General features: G+C 30.8%; 1 protein-coding gene and 1 long non-coding RNA gene across 3 annotated transcripts; both read right to left on the bottom strand.

Moving 5' to 3' along the window:
• Nucleotides 1-7,067: 7,067 nt before the first annotated feature.
• LOC105140539 (uncharacterized) lies at nt 7,068-7,593 on the bottom strand. Its single transcript, XR_845202.1, has 2 exons — nt 7,536-7,593; nt 7,068-7,419 (listed from the first exon to the last, which is right to left on the bottom strand). It is a non-coding gene; the product is annotated as an uncharacterized LOC105140539 (long non-coding RNA).
• Nucleotides 7,594-10,892: 3,299 nt separating this feature from the next.
• LOC105140540 (Plastid-lipid associated protein PAP / fibrillin family protein) lies at nt 10,893-12,859 on the bottom strand. 2 transcript variants are annotated; one of them, XM_011047410.1, is made up of 7 exons: nt 12,329-12,856; nt 12,083-12,198; nt 11,878-12,000; nt 11,636-11,734; nt 11,470-11,514; nt 11,195-11,268; nt 10,893-11,078 (listed from the first exon to the last, which is right to left on the bottom strand). In XM_011047410.1, exons 1-7 carry the CDS (start codon nt 12,621-12,623, stop codon nt 10,994-10,996), a joined length of 837 nt encoding a protein of 278 aa, XP_011045712.1. In that variant the 5' UTR covers nt 12,624-12,856; the 3' UTR covers nt 10,893-10,993. The 2 variants fall into 2 exon arrangements, 1 of the variants encoding a protein (XP_011045712.1); XR_845203.1 differs by having other exon boundaries at nt 11,636-11,724; nt 12,083-12,859.
• Between the last annotated feature and the right edge of the window lie 2,061 nt (nt 12,860-14,920).

The following is a 14,920-nucleotide window of genomic DNA, read 5'->3' as shown; positions in this document are numbered from 1 at the left end:
AACGAGTTACATGCAGTGGTGACTGTGCAAGTAGCATCATACACGTCTTTTAAACAGAAAATTCATTAATTAAGTGAAATATTGTTTAATCAAGATATTATTTAAACCTCAAATTTAAACGGTAAATTTCACAGTTTATAGCCCAAATTAGGCGTTATTAATGTTTTCTAGAGTTGTGTTGTTATGTTTTTAAGGCTATGTTTGTTTCTTGGAAAACAGTTTTTTAGAAACCACTTTCCAAACTTTCGTGTGTTTGTTTGTTATTAGGAAAGTTGGTCAACGGAAAACACTTTCTGGTCAATGGAAAACACTTTCTGGTCAACGAAAATATTTTTTAGTCAAAAAAATTTTTTGCTTAATTTTCAGGAAAGTGTTTTCCTTTTTAGCTGTGTTTGTTTTCCGGAAAGTGGTTTCCGGGAAAACACTTTCCAAACTTTCTTGTGTTTGTTTGCTGTTAGAAAAGTTGATAAACGGAAAACACTTTCCAGTCAAAGAAAAATTTGGCTTGATTTTCAGGAAAGTGTTTTCCTGAAAAATTTGGGAGGAAAACACTTTCCGGAAGTTGTGAAAAGTTTAGAAATGTCATTATTTGCTGATTATATCAAATTTGATCCTCAAACTTTTGATTGCTATATATATTTTGTTTTGAATATTTATTTTTCAATTTCATTTCTTAAAATTTAATTTTTATATTTACTTTGGTCCTCATTTTTATAATTGTTATTTGCTTTTCTCCTATTAGTTTTTTATTGAAATTTTTTTCTATCAAATTTGGTCCTCGTTCTTTTGATTGTTATTTATTTTATTTGAAATACTTTATGAAATGTTAATTATTATTATTTTAATTTCTTCATCTTTTTTTTTAAATTTGATCTTTATTATTTTGATTATTATTTATTTTATTTGAGATAATTTATGAATTTTTTTTTCAATTTCATTATTATTCAACTTTTTAATTTGTAAGATTTATTCCTTATTATTTTAATAAACTTGAGAAAAATAAAATATTAATAAATTATTTTCCAGTTCATTTTCCATAACATAACCAAACACTGGAAAGTATTTTCCATTTCATTTTCCATAACACTATCAAACATCAGAAAATACTTTACTTTTCAGAAATTTATTTTCTCCGGAATTCACTTTCCCAGAAATTCACTTTCCAAAAAAAAACAACTTTCCTACAAACAAACGGGGCCTAAGATTAGATAATCCCAAAAACAACCCTAACCAGCATTCGAGGCTTCAATGTCCATTGCCACGTATAGTTGTGTGGATTGTGGGCTTGAACCTATTCAATTAAAAAGCCCAAATAAGAAAACAATAATGACTTTTGGGTCTCATGACCTGTTGTTAAGAGCTAAAACCTTCACAAGTTTCAAAGCCCATTTAATTGACCTTTTTTCAGTATAAAAAAACATTTGAGAGAACATTGTAACACCCTCAAGATAATTAAAAGAAAAGAAGAAGAATATGATATTTTCTATTAAAGAATTTTTTGGTTTCCCTCCACTGAGGCTATATTCTTCCATTGGTTGCTAGTGTGTTTTCTGATGAATTTGGATTTGACTTAGTGCAGATGTTGATGGAGATACGGTGAAGAGAGTGGCCTTTTATATCATTTTCCCCTCTATTTTTGGGTGGTGAAATGAGGCCTTGAGTAACATATTCGTTTCGGGATATGGTACTGTACAATGGTTCTTGGCATTAAAATATTTGCAAAATGAATTTCACGTATACTGATTGGAAAAAATTCTATAGGCCCAATATATATATTTCTTCTCGGTCTTTTATTATGTCACCCTCATGTGATGTAAGAAGACTGTTTTCAGCTTGTATACAGAGATAAGGTCTTGAGAATGTAGTGAGTCCTAAACAAAATAGCAGACAAGTCTTTCCTGAAAATTGTTTTGAGCCTAAAAGGTTTTTCGTGAACTTAAACCTTGTATCCAATATTGACATGATGGCCACTTGGAAGAATGTCTTGTTTCATGGCGGTTCTGCTTTGGTTAGGAACTGGTGGAAATTAACAATCTCAGTGTCTCACATAAAGCTGCATGAAGATGAACCAGTTTACTTAAATCTTCTGTGCGCTGAATACGAGAGTTGGTTTAGCTTCCTTGACTGATAGAACTTTCCTTAATTTTTCTCTGATTTTACTATATCAACATGTGAATATTTTGAAAGAAGCCAAAAGAACCACATGAGGGCTGAACTTGGAGTATCTCCATTGGCGAAAGCTAGACTAACAATATTATCGTTGATAACTTTGTGACTGATCGGTCTTTGCCCCATGAGCTCATGTCCAATCAAGTACAATTTCAATGCACTGAAATCCTCATCATCTTTGTTTGTGTTTGTTTCTTTATTTAGGTCTTCTTGCTTCAATATTGACATGTGTTGTGCCATAATATCATCGATGGTTTTCCAGGCTTCACTTAGCTTCTTCTCTTTTCCGAACCCTGGCCACCTTACCATCTTCCAAAGGAAATTTGGAATAGATGTCGATCATAAATTGCTTCAAAAGCATCGTCTACTGCCTTTGTGCAGGGGTCTTCAGGAAATGCAATTTCGAAGGGCTTGGGTTTATAACCTGTGAATTGAGCTAGAAAAATAAGCTGTGCGCCTCCTAGTCAAAGCCTGCAAATCCACAGTTACTTCTTCCTAACATACATTCTCGAGAATTGGGATTAGCTCCATCTTTATACAATCTTGAAGGATCTTTTTCATGGCTTGGTGGCACTGCTGGTGGCTAAGAAATCCTCGAGCAGCCTTCTTGTGGTACGTCCATTCGTCGAAATCCGAATTGAAGACCGAATGACCAAAAATATCAAATCGCTCTCTCCAAGCCGACCCTTTTGGATAGTTAGAAAAGTTTGTGCTCATTCTGTGTTGAACAGTGGCCAACCACTCGGGATATTGATGGACGTTGAGAAGCAATGATAGCGAAGTCATTTGGTTATGCCTATTTTCACAGAAAGGAAAACAAAGAGCTAAAACAATGGCCGAGATCATTAGAATGTCAGTTAACCTCAGCATTGTGGTATTGTGCCAGTCGACTACATTGCTAATTTATATTATTCTTTGTGCTTTCAAATTTAATTCCAGTATATTAATGGAAAAAAAAAACATGAATGTTCTCCTTATGGTTTTGAAATAAACCCCACAACTTATATTATAAAATGGAATTGTTTACATGAATAATAAAAGAACAATTTAGATGATCATTTCGAGATGTCCAGGCCTCCAAAGCAAAAAAGAAAACAATATTGAAATCTTGCTTACTCTGAGTCACTCGTCCTATTAATAGGGTTTTTCATTCTTGAATATGTGCAGGTTTGAATTTAAATGGAGACTATGGCGGGTGTCAACTAATTAATGCCCTAGTCAAAAGCCACTAATGTTGTAGTTTCATTTTATTTAATGGCTTCTTCCGTTTTTGGCTAACGAAACCCAGTTGTCCTCCTCTCTAGTTGATATGGTGTCATCCCATGCTTAAATAAGTTGACCGTTGAATCAAATTGACCCAGAAGGCTTCAGCATGTGTTAGATCAGGCTGTTTACATATCACCCCCCCCTTCAAGATCCTTGACCTCAAGGTCAGGATATGTTTGATAAGCCCATTTTTCCTTTACCCAGACGACATCCTCGTCTGCTTGTCCTTGGTAACGCAACAGGTACTCCTTGGTAAGTACCCTTCTAGTCTTCTTCTCCTTTGCTTAAGAATTCTTTCAGGTAACGGGTTTGGTCTTCCTTCCCAGAAAAGAGGTAGCTTTGAGACCAATGGCTCTTTATCCCCAATCTTTTTCTTTAGAAGTGACACATGGAAGGTGGGATGCACCTTAGCTTCTACAGGTAAGTTTTAATTGATAAGCAACTTCTCCGATTCTCAGTTTAATTTCAAACGGTCCATAGTAACAATAGCCTAATTTTTTTCTTCCTTATTTTTTGCATACTTAACTATCGATATGGTTGGACCCAAAGGTAAACCCAATCTCCTACTTTAAATTCTTGTTCTTTCCTTCTTCTTTTTTATCTGCTTATTGTTTTTGTTGATTCTGTGCCTTGTGTAAATTGCTCTTGATGTTGTTGAGGATCATTGACATGTCCTTTAAATGTTCTTCCACCATGTGATTGCTTGTAAGACCAGGAACACAACTGGTTAAATTTAGGGGTGCATAACCATAAAAGGCTTGAAATGGGGTAGTGTTTATTGAAAAGTGATGGTTTGTGCTGTACCAACACTTATCCATAGTCAATCCCGACACCAAGTTTTTGGATTCTCCCCTATAAAATACCTTTATGAGGTTTTGTTTGTAATCTCTATTTGCCCTTTGATTTGAGGATGGGAGGCAGTAAACATAAATGAGTCAACCCCCTTGTCTCGAACAATTCCTGCCACAATTACTAGTGAAAATTGAGTCCCTGTTAGGAACTATGTTCCCTGGTAATTCATATCAGTGGTGAGTAAAAAAATTAAACAATTAATTGTATTTGAATTTATAAATATTTAAATTTGTAATATATCTTTAATTTTTATATTAATTTAATTTATTTTAATTATTTTCTACTTCGGTTTAATAGAATCTTTTTAAAAATATATATTTTTAAATTATTACTAGGACCCATCAGTATTTTACTCATCAACAGAGTTATAGACAATTTGTTTAATGGTTATATGCTAAATTTGCTGAGGGGAATACCGATGGATATAAAAAATCACCGATGGACATAAAAAATTACCGATGGAATTGTATACAATTTTTTTGTTGGTGATATGTTATATTTATCAATGGAAATATTGACAGAACGAAGCGGATAATATTATTTTTGCATGCTTTTGTTGTTAATAAATCCATCAATAAAATTATTACCGACAAACAACCACAAAAACCAACGAGAGTTTTTCTAATGGAGTATCATCATCCGTGAGCCCGTTAGTAAAATTCAAGTTGATGGATTGAAAGTATAAATACTTACAGAAAATCTTGTCAATAGATCTAAAAATTTCAATAGTGGTAGTCATAGCCAAGGTTGTTAATTCCATTCTGTTTTGTTCGAAATTGTCAAAACATTTCATATTAAAAAAGAAATAGAATAATTTTCATCTCATTTTAAATCTTGATTCATTCTGAATTTTTTGGATATATTTCGGTCGAAATATTCTGGTTTTATTTTACATGTTTCGTTTTGGTCTTAAAAAGCCATTGAATCAAACCTAAACTTCATCTTATTTTAACTAAAACAAATCCTAAAAATACCATATAAATATTAATAACTCCATTTTCAACTACAAAACAATCTTTTATCAATCTAAAAATAAAAAATCAAATAAAATAATAATAAAAATAATTATGGACCCTAATCTATTTTTGTGGCATGGTGAAAGAGCAAATTCATCTTCATTGAACTATCCTCTCCTAACAAACCTCCATTGACACCAATATTTATTAGACTATTACAATCCTTTTATTTCTTTGGTTGAATAAAACATGAGTTGGACACAATTTTTATAAAATGTTAAGAAATCAAAACATCATTCTTCATTAATATCACAATAAAAATATATTTTGCAATATAATTATAATATAAAAAGCATTAGATTATTTCTTATTATCCTTAAGTGAAGAATGACCTCCTCGTGATATTGAATGAGTAAACGGAATGGAATTTAAAGGGATGACAAACAAAACTTATAGTTTAATTAAAGGTTAAACAAATATTAATTAGGTGGTGTTCGTATGTTAATCTAAATGTGACACTTAGATTCCAACTCCTTCTACCTTCATTCAAGAATTAATTGTAGCAGGATTTTGACGTGAATGGCTTGTGTGGCTTCCTTTATTTTTGAGAAGTGAAAAGTTCTGATTTGATTTATGTTTATTTTATGTTAAAATATTTTGTTTTTATAATATTTTGATATTTTATTTAAGTTGAATTATTTCAAGTTAAAGTTTTATTTAATCTTTATTATTTAAAAATATTTTAAAATTTAAAATTATATTTGTTTGATATTGTGTTTGTAAGGCATAATTTATAATTAATTTATCTTAAATTTGAATTATGTTTGTTGAATATATATATATATATAAACAGTGCAATTCAAAATAGCACGCTGAAACACTGTAAAACCAAAATATTTCATTCCATTGATAAAAGAAACCTATCGAAACGGAATTAACAACAGGACTCACGAGAGACACGCACCATCAATATCTCAAACCGATCTTCGAAAGGATATTCTCCATTCTTTACTAGAGTTGGAAGATCCTTTTAAATTGTTTCTAGTCTGTAAAAATTGATGAATTCTAAGATTTTCGCTACTGTGTCACCTCTGTCCAGGCTTACCTGGAGGCTGGCTGGCTTATCTGCTAAATAAAGAAATCCCTTCTACAATCAACGTGCTAATATTGGAATGGAAGTTATACACGAACTTAATCTTCAAAAGACTCTTTATAACTAAATTAGCCAATGCAAGAGTTTTTTTTTTTGCGAGAGGAGAGGAGAACTGTAAAAGAATGTCATAGCTTGGGGCTCATGGTTACAAAATATAGCCTTATCCCATAAGACATGTTGTTTTCCTTGCTGCGGAGCGTTATGGTCTTTGGTCCAGCTTGTTTAGTGTTGGGGTTTAAAGAGATGGATTGGATTAGGATGGCAGAATATTGTCAAGCAATGAAAGAAAATATAAAGCTATTCTCCCACATCGAGATAAGAGACATACAAAAGCTAAGCCGTATTTCTATAAATTGAAGCATGTCGTCAGTGGAAGAAACCATGGAGCCGTGTGGTGAGCACAGAGCGAACTATTCTTTCGCCTTTTACTAAAGAATACCGTGGGCTCTCCATTGATAGCGGCATATCTCTATTTTTGAAGGGATTTTCCATGGCGAAGATCCCCAACAATTCAAGTTCCAAAACCTTGTTTTCAATATTTTAGTTCGTAAAAATCCATCCTTCTAGGTTCAAGAGAGATGGTAGGGGTAAAAAGTCATGGAACACTAACTAAAGAGAAAAATGAAATATCTTTCAATCTGACTATTTCATTCCTGAAAACATGATATGCATGGGATAAGAACGACTGCATATATCAGCAATTCTTGCTGCACGTATAATGTAGCTGGACAGATTTCTGTAGACACAATGTTTTGCTTCAAAAACTTAACTGCGATGAATTTGGCTTTTGCCAATATGGTAAAGTGTTACATGTGTTCTGTTTGCAATGAGTCAAAATTTTCAACTGAAATAATTGAAGAAATCAGCATAATTCTTGAAGATTGTATCAGTAAAATAATGAATTTGCTGTCAGGAAGATCATTGCAGCAAATTGATCTTTAAGTTTCAGATTCTTGGGATCTCTCTAGCATGAAGATATTGCCACTGTCATCTCTCCCTATCGTCATGTTGTCATCAACATATCTGTGTTAACCAAATCAAGGATCAAGTGCATTCTTCACATGTACCAAGCGATGATATTAAAGCAAGTATGCTCTAAGCAAATTCATAATAATGAATTAGAATGCCGGAAAGGATACGTGATCTCGAGCCAACCATCCGGATTGAATATGCTAAGCAGAAGATCGTATTTCGAAACATGTTCATCAACTGTCGTTGTTTTTCCACACAACAAAACAAAGAAATTTTGAAGTTACTGAAACATTCAGGATCAATTTGTGTTGCAGTCCTAAATGAAAAGTTCTGCAAGGAAACTTTAGTCTGCAGTTGCAAAACTACAATCACAGACGGCAGTTTCGAAACGTTAGCAATCGCAGCATATATTTCATTGCTCAATAGGTTTAGCTTTACCCGATCAGGGATGATAGTAGAACTTTCATAGTTTATATCAAGTCTCTGAAAAAGATTGGATGAAAATTAGTACTCTCTCATCACTTGCAATTTCAATGAATTATGATTGTCATAATCAAAGAAAAAGCAGGAACAAGTGACCAAAATGTAAAGTGTTTACTGATTTAGACGCAGTTTTGAAGGATGCCTCAATTGTCGCTGTCCATTCAACAAATTCAATCCTCTAACATTGAAAATGCATGAACAAAAACACGAGGGCAAGCTCGTTGTAAGCCTAAAACTAGTAAGAAAAAGATTCATGTCACACGTAAAAAAACTTGAATGCTTTCTAAGCACACTTAGACTATAAAGTTATTTATGTCACCAAAAATTACTAAGCACATAATATAATATCATACACATAATGCGGTAAATAAAATAATGGTACACTCCTTTGATGGTGAAGCTTATAAATGTTTTAATAGGATGTATTCTCAGTTTTTAATGGAATCAAGTAACGTGTGTCTTGTGTTATGTACAAACAGGTTCAATCTATCAGAGTAATTTGTTGCTCCTTATTCTTATTAGCTAGTAATACTAATGGTTTATAACTTGTCACTAAAGATATGTATAAGGATGAAGTTTATATTTTTATCTATTGTTATACCCGATCCTAATAGTCCTTGTCATAATATAAATGCTTGTCTTTATCTGTTGATTGATGAGTTTAAGTAATTGTGGTCATCTGAAAATTTAAGATATGATGTATCAAGGATGTAGAATCTTCAGATGAAAGCAACTTTGATATAGACCATCAATGATTTTTCTGGATATAGAATGATTTTTTATTAGAGCATGCATGAAAAACTATCATGCTCATACTATTTAGAAAATAAAAGGAACTTCACATTAATAAATGATAGTAAATTGTCTCTTTTTTTTAAAAAAATTTATACGGGTAGTTCTTGCTAACAAATCATAAGAATAGAAAGAATAGAAATGACTTCATTGTTGCCAAAGTCAAAATAGATATTGTACCGCTGTTACTGTTAAGTGAAGAATTGTATGATGTGGTGTTGAAGTATGATGACATTGTGTTTGGTTTTTAATCCGGTAAGTAGAAGTTTTCTAATTTTATTTGACTCATAATTAGGTAAAGTAAAATATTTTCTAAGAGTTTTCTTATTTGAAGATCAATCTCCTCTGATATAACCTTGATGACATACACATTAAAAGGAATGTGTTTCAAAATATTTTTAACATGATTATGGATATGAAAAGGAAGACAAATGACAATATAAAAGCTATAATGAATATGTCTTTATTTTGTCACTATAAAAATATAGAGTTAATTTATGATAGGTCATAAGTTGCAAAGTCCAAAACCAGTTTCATCTTAAATAAAAATACATATTTACTTGTCTACCAATTGCTTAAGAGTTTGTATTTTCTTGATAGATATAGTTTAAACATATCAATGTTGATGAATTTGAAGGATTGCAAGTTGTATGGGATGAAGAGTCATAACTGCCACGTATTTAAGCAAATACTTATTTTATCGAGATCAATCACTATTTTAGAAACATATACTTCAACAAGTTATAAACATAACACATGGAGAGACTTGAAATAAATATCTACAATCTACAAATTCGAGATTATATTTCCTCCAATATTCTTTGACTCAACGAAGCATCCAATATAGATGGATGTATCCATTAGAGATTAAGGATTATACATGTATCGTAATTAAAATTCTATAGTCTTTTTAAAAAAATTAAAAATATTCATTTAATTTTATGCAAGTACATATTCAATATTAAGAGAAAACTAAAAAAAAAAAAGATACTTGTTGCGGCTTCTGCATAGGAGACATATATTGTTGAAGAGATCTTAACATTTATCTCGTATTATTTTGAACCTCATTTGAAAATAATAATCAACTGTTTTCCAGGGTATGATGATAGTAAAAAAGTGTTTTCGAGTAAAAATTTGTCAATAATCTTTCATTTTAGATGATACGTACCAAAAAATAAAAAAAAATATTTGATAGAAATATAATTCAGACAAATATATAATTAAGTATTATTTAATTATAATAAAATGAGATATTTTATTAAGTAAGTATAATACTTGACATGTAATTACTTTTGAAGAATTTATCTCCTATGCTATTATAAATTATTAAATTTCTCATAGTTAATATCATTAATTTTTATTCTCAGGACTCACAACTGACTTTATGACTAAATTAGCCAACGCAAGAGGGGTTTTTTTTGGCGAGAGAAGTGGAGAACCGTAAAAGAATGTCATAGCTTGAGCATAAGTTTACAAAATATAGCCTTGTCCAGCAAGGCTTGAAGTTCCAACTACAGGAGCGATATGGTCTTTGGTCCAACTTGTTTAGTGTTGGGGTTTAAAGAGATGGATTGGATTCCATTAGATGGGATCTCGAAATTGTTACGACTCATATTTAAACATGCAAGAGCATACATTGCACATGATATCTGTCCCCCCAGTCAATGGAAGTCGACAGAACATGGTAATATTTATCAAGAAAAAAAATGATGGTATTACGATGGCAGACTATTGCAAAGCAAAGGCAAGAAAATATAAAGCTACAGTCCCACATCGAGAGAGGAGACATGCAAAAGCCATCCCTCAGTTCTACAAATTGAAGCATGTCGTCGAAGGTAGAAACCATGGAGCCGTGTGGTGAGCACAGAGCGAACTATTCTTTCGCCTTTTACTAAAGAATACCGTGTGCTCTTCATTGATAGCGGCAAGCCTCTATTTTTGAAGGGATTTTCCATTGCGAAGATCCCTAACAATTCATGTTCCAAAACCATGTCTCCTATATTTTAGTTCGTAAAAATCTATCGCTCTAGGTTTAAGAGAGAAGGTTGGGGTCAAACGCAGAAAGTCATGGAATACTGGCTAGACAGACAAATGACTGTTTCCCTTGAAAAGATGATGCATGGGATAAGAACAACTGCATATATCAGCAACAGGCAATTCTTGCTGCATGTATATGTAGCTGGACAGATTTTTGTAGACACAATGTTTTGCTTCAAAAACTTGACTGCCAATATGGTAAAGAGTCAAAATTTTCAACTGAAATAATTGAAGAAATCAGCATAATTCTTGAAGATTGTATCACTAAAATAATGAATTTGCTGTCAGGAAGATCATTGCAGCAAATTGATCTTTAATTTTCAGATTCTCGGGATCTCTCTAGTATGAAGATATTGCCACTGTCATCTCTCCCTATCCTCATGTTGTCATCAACATATCTGTGTTAACCAAATCAAGGATCAAGTGCATTCTTCACATGTACCAAGCGATGATATTAAAGTTAGTATGCTCTAAGCAAATTCATAATAATGAATTAGAATGCCGAAAAGGATACGTGATCTCGAGCCAACCATCCGGATTGAATATGCTAAGCAGAAGATCGTAGTTTTTTCGAAACATGTTCATCAACTGTCGTTGTTTTTCCACACAACAAAACAAAGAAATTTTGAAGTTACTGAAACATTCAGGATCAATTTGTGTTGCAGTCCTAAATGAAATGTTCTGCAAGAAAACTTTAGTCTGCAGTTGCAAAACTACAATCACAGACTGCAGTTTCGAAACGTTAGCAAACGCAGCATATATTTCATTGCTCAATAGGTTTAGCTTTACCTGATCAGGGATGATATTAGAACTTTCATAGTTTATATCAACTCTCTGAAAAAGATTAGATGAAAATTAGTACTCTCTCATCAATTTCAATTTCAATTTCAATGAACTATGATAGTCATAGTCAAAGAAAAAGCAGGAACAAGTGACCAAAATGTAAAGTGTTTACTGATCTAGACGCAGTCTTGAACGATGCCTCAATTGTCAGCTGTCCATTCAACATATTCAATCCTCTAACATTGAAATTGATCACATTAACTGCTTTGCCCTCCATTTTTGCATCAGCAAATGAAGAAACTTAGTCAAAGACCAACAAAAAAATGAAGTACATAAATTGCTTTTGACAAACTACGTATTTGTTGAAAAGAATAGAACTCATCAATCTTACTATACGCAAGAGGAATCTGATACCTTAGCGACATCAATATTCTGGTAAAAGTCTCCCAAGCTGATAAAATCTCTCAATCCTAGCTTTGTTCTCTTTGAACCCAGTATAGTGATTGTACTGTACACAAGCTTCCAGCAACCACCCACCTTTCCAATTATAGAAGCAACACTTTAACTACCAAGTTTTCATCAGCACATTCACAACTTACATACAAGCTTATTGATTTACCTTCTCAAGATTTAGAGTAGGATCTGGTGTTGGATTTTGAGACTCTAATAGCTCCACCAAACCATGAATCGCAGATTTCTTTGCAGATGGGACTCCAAAAATCCCTCTATTAATTACTTTGATCACATTTTAACGCCACCCCATTTCAGTATTCATTGCAGAATGCTCAACAAGCTCATTGTTAAGAGAATTAATGGCAAAATATTAGGCACATGAGACTGAAAATTCAAGGGGGGACAGACATACCTTGGACTGCCTGGAAAAGGTCTGCTTTAATCTGTTCAACTTCCCTGTTATCTTTGTCATTTTCATTGATCTCCTTGTTATCATCAACTAATCCAGGGCTTTGTTCTGCAACTTTGATGATGTGAATTGGCCTAACCACATCAGCATTTCTTTTCCTCCTGGTCCATGGATGAATTATAGCTGGGACTGACCTGCTATGAGTTTTAAGCATCTTTCTCATTCTTGGTACTGGATGCCCCACTTGAGAAGCTGGATTTACAAGCTTAGAAGCCATAAAATCCAGTTTCAGAAACATGATAGGTGTTGCTTCTTCCTTGTTTAAGCCCGGAAGATAGAGCCAAGAAAATGGGATTTGTAGTATCTTTTTTCCCTAATGGGGTTTGCATCCTCCCAGTTCGTTGGTTTATGTGTCCATTTTAATTTTTTATTGCAACTTGTATACTTATTAAATAGTTATATAAATTCATTGCTAAACTATTGAAGAGCAGTGATTGATTAATAAGATATAATTTTCTGCCTGTGAAAGCATGGACACCGTCCCTTCTCCGCCGTTTTGAGTCATCTTTGGATAAGATGCGTCTATGCAGACCTGTGGTTGAGAATATGAAATGGAGATATTGATTTTTTAATGTGTTTTTCTAATATATTAAAATGCTTTTTTATATTAATAAATTAAAATAACAACAAAAATATTAATTTATAGCTAAAAAATTTCTAAAAATTTCCAAAGCATATGTCTAACAGTTTATAAGGATCTGTTTCCAGTGCATCGCATATGTAAACAAACACTAAGAAATTGTTTGGCCTAGCAATGTATTTGTTAAAAAAATCAATTTTTTAAAGTTTAAAATTAATATTTTTGATGTTCTTAATTTTATTTAATATATTAATATTAAAAATAAGTTTTTAAAAATAAAATAATATTATCTTAATATATTTTTAAATAAAAAATATTTTAAAACATAATACCCAGGACACCGATCAAAATCAAAAACTAAGACTAAGTTTAGTATTATGGTTGCACATCGGTAAAAATCATGTTTTTACTGCAATATAATCTACGGTGCTCTGCAATAATAAGATAACTTTTTGTGTGTGTTTTAAAAATAATTTTAGACCGTTTATTTATTGAAAAAAAATTTTAATTTTTTTTTTAAAATAAATTTCAAAAAAATAAATTAATGTTTTATGTTTGGTAATATAATAAAAAATAAGCTGGAAAATAATTTTCAATATAGTTATATTATGAAAAATAAACTGAAAAATAACTTATTAATATTTTATTTTTTTCAAGTTTATTAAAAAAATAAAGAATAAATCTTACAAATTAAAAAGTTGAATAAGAATAAAATTGAAAAAAATATAATTTAATAAATTATCTTAAATAAATAAAAAATAATCAAAATAATAGAGATCAAATCTAAAAATAATAATTAAAAGATAAATAAATTAAAATACTGATAACTAACATTTCATAAATTATTTGAAATAAAATAAATAATAATCAAAAGAATGAGGATAAGATTTGATAGATAAAAAATTTGAACTAAAAAATAAAAAGGAAAAAGCAAATAACAATTATAAAAATAAAAACCAAAGTTATATAAAAATTAAATTGTAAGGAATGAAATTAAAAAAAATAGTCAAAATAAAATATATATAGCATTCAAAAGTTTGAGGATCAAATTTGATATAATCAGTAAATATTGTGATATTTTTAAATTTTTTACAACTTCTGAAAAATATTTTCCATCCAAAATAAAAAGAAAATACTTTTCTGACAACCAATTCAAATTTGTTTTTTACTAGAAAGTGTTTTTCGTTGACCAAAAAGTGTTTTTCATTAATCAACTTTTCTAATAACAAATAAACATATGAAAGTTTGGAAAGTAGTTTTTCAAAAATCACTTTATGGAAAACAAACACACCTTAAAAAAATTAATTTATTTTATTTTAAATTAATATATTTTTGTAATTTTAGATTTTATTAAAGCACTAATATTAAAAATAATTTTAAAAAAATTAAAAAATATATTATTTTGATATATTTCTGAATAAAAAATATTTTAAAAAATAATTATAAACACACTCTTAATAAGACACTAAATAGAAACTATAACACTGAACACAATCAAGTGGTTTGCTTGGACAACATAGATAATTAAAGAGTCTTATGGATTTAAGGTAATTTTTTATATTATAGTAGAGATTAATTTTTAAAATATTTTTTATTTCAAAATATATTAAAATAATATATTTTTATTTATTTTAATATCAACACATCAAATGATCTAAAACATTAAAAAAATAATTTAAAAAAAAACATATTAAAAAACTTAACCTAACTACAAAAACACACACTACCTAAATTAAATCCTATTGTTTTTATAATTGGACCATATGGTAAAAAAGGTGGAAAGCAAACCTACTTGCAATCCTTGTCGACCCTAGAGGTTCATCCTAAATATGCTAATTTGATTGATTTAAAAATTATGATCAAATATAGAAGCAAATAAATTTTTAAACTAGATTTCTACTAAAAGTTTTTTTTTTCTCGAATAGAAATAACAACTCTTAACTTGTTTGTGGTTA

The sequence above is a fragment of the Populus euphratica genome, unplaced genomic scaffold, assembly GCF_000495115.2.
Source record: "Populus euphratica unplaced genomic scaffold, PopEup_1.0 scaffold107.1, whole genome shotgun sequence".
Taxonomy (NCBI): Eukaryota; Viridiplantae; Streptophyta; class Magnoliopsida; order Malpighiales; family Salicaceae; genus Populus; species Populus euphratica.
Note: the sequence above shows the minus strand (reverse complement) of the source record. Positions and strands in the feature narration are given on the sequence as shown.

What these genes read in the sequence shown, in the direction of transcription:
- LOC105140540 (XM_011047410.1), bottom strand. Translation starts at nt 12,623, where the DNA reads ATGTTTCTGAAACTGGATTTTATGGCTTCTAAGCTTGTAAATCCAGCT. An exon ending in CCTTTTCCAGGCAGTCCAAG is followed by an intron (nt 12,199 to 12,328) that starts GTATGTCTGTCC and finishes ATGTGATCAAAG; the next exon opens with TAATTAATAGAGGGATTTTT. An exon ending in CTACTCTAAATCTTGAGAAG is followed by an intron (nt 12,001 to 12,082) that starts GTAAATCAATAA and finishes ATAATTGGAAAG; the next exon opens with GTGGGTGGTTGCTGGAAGCT.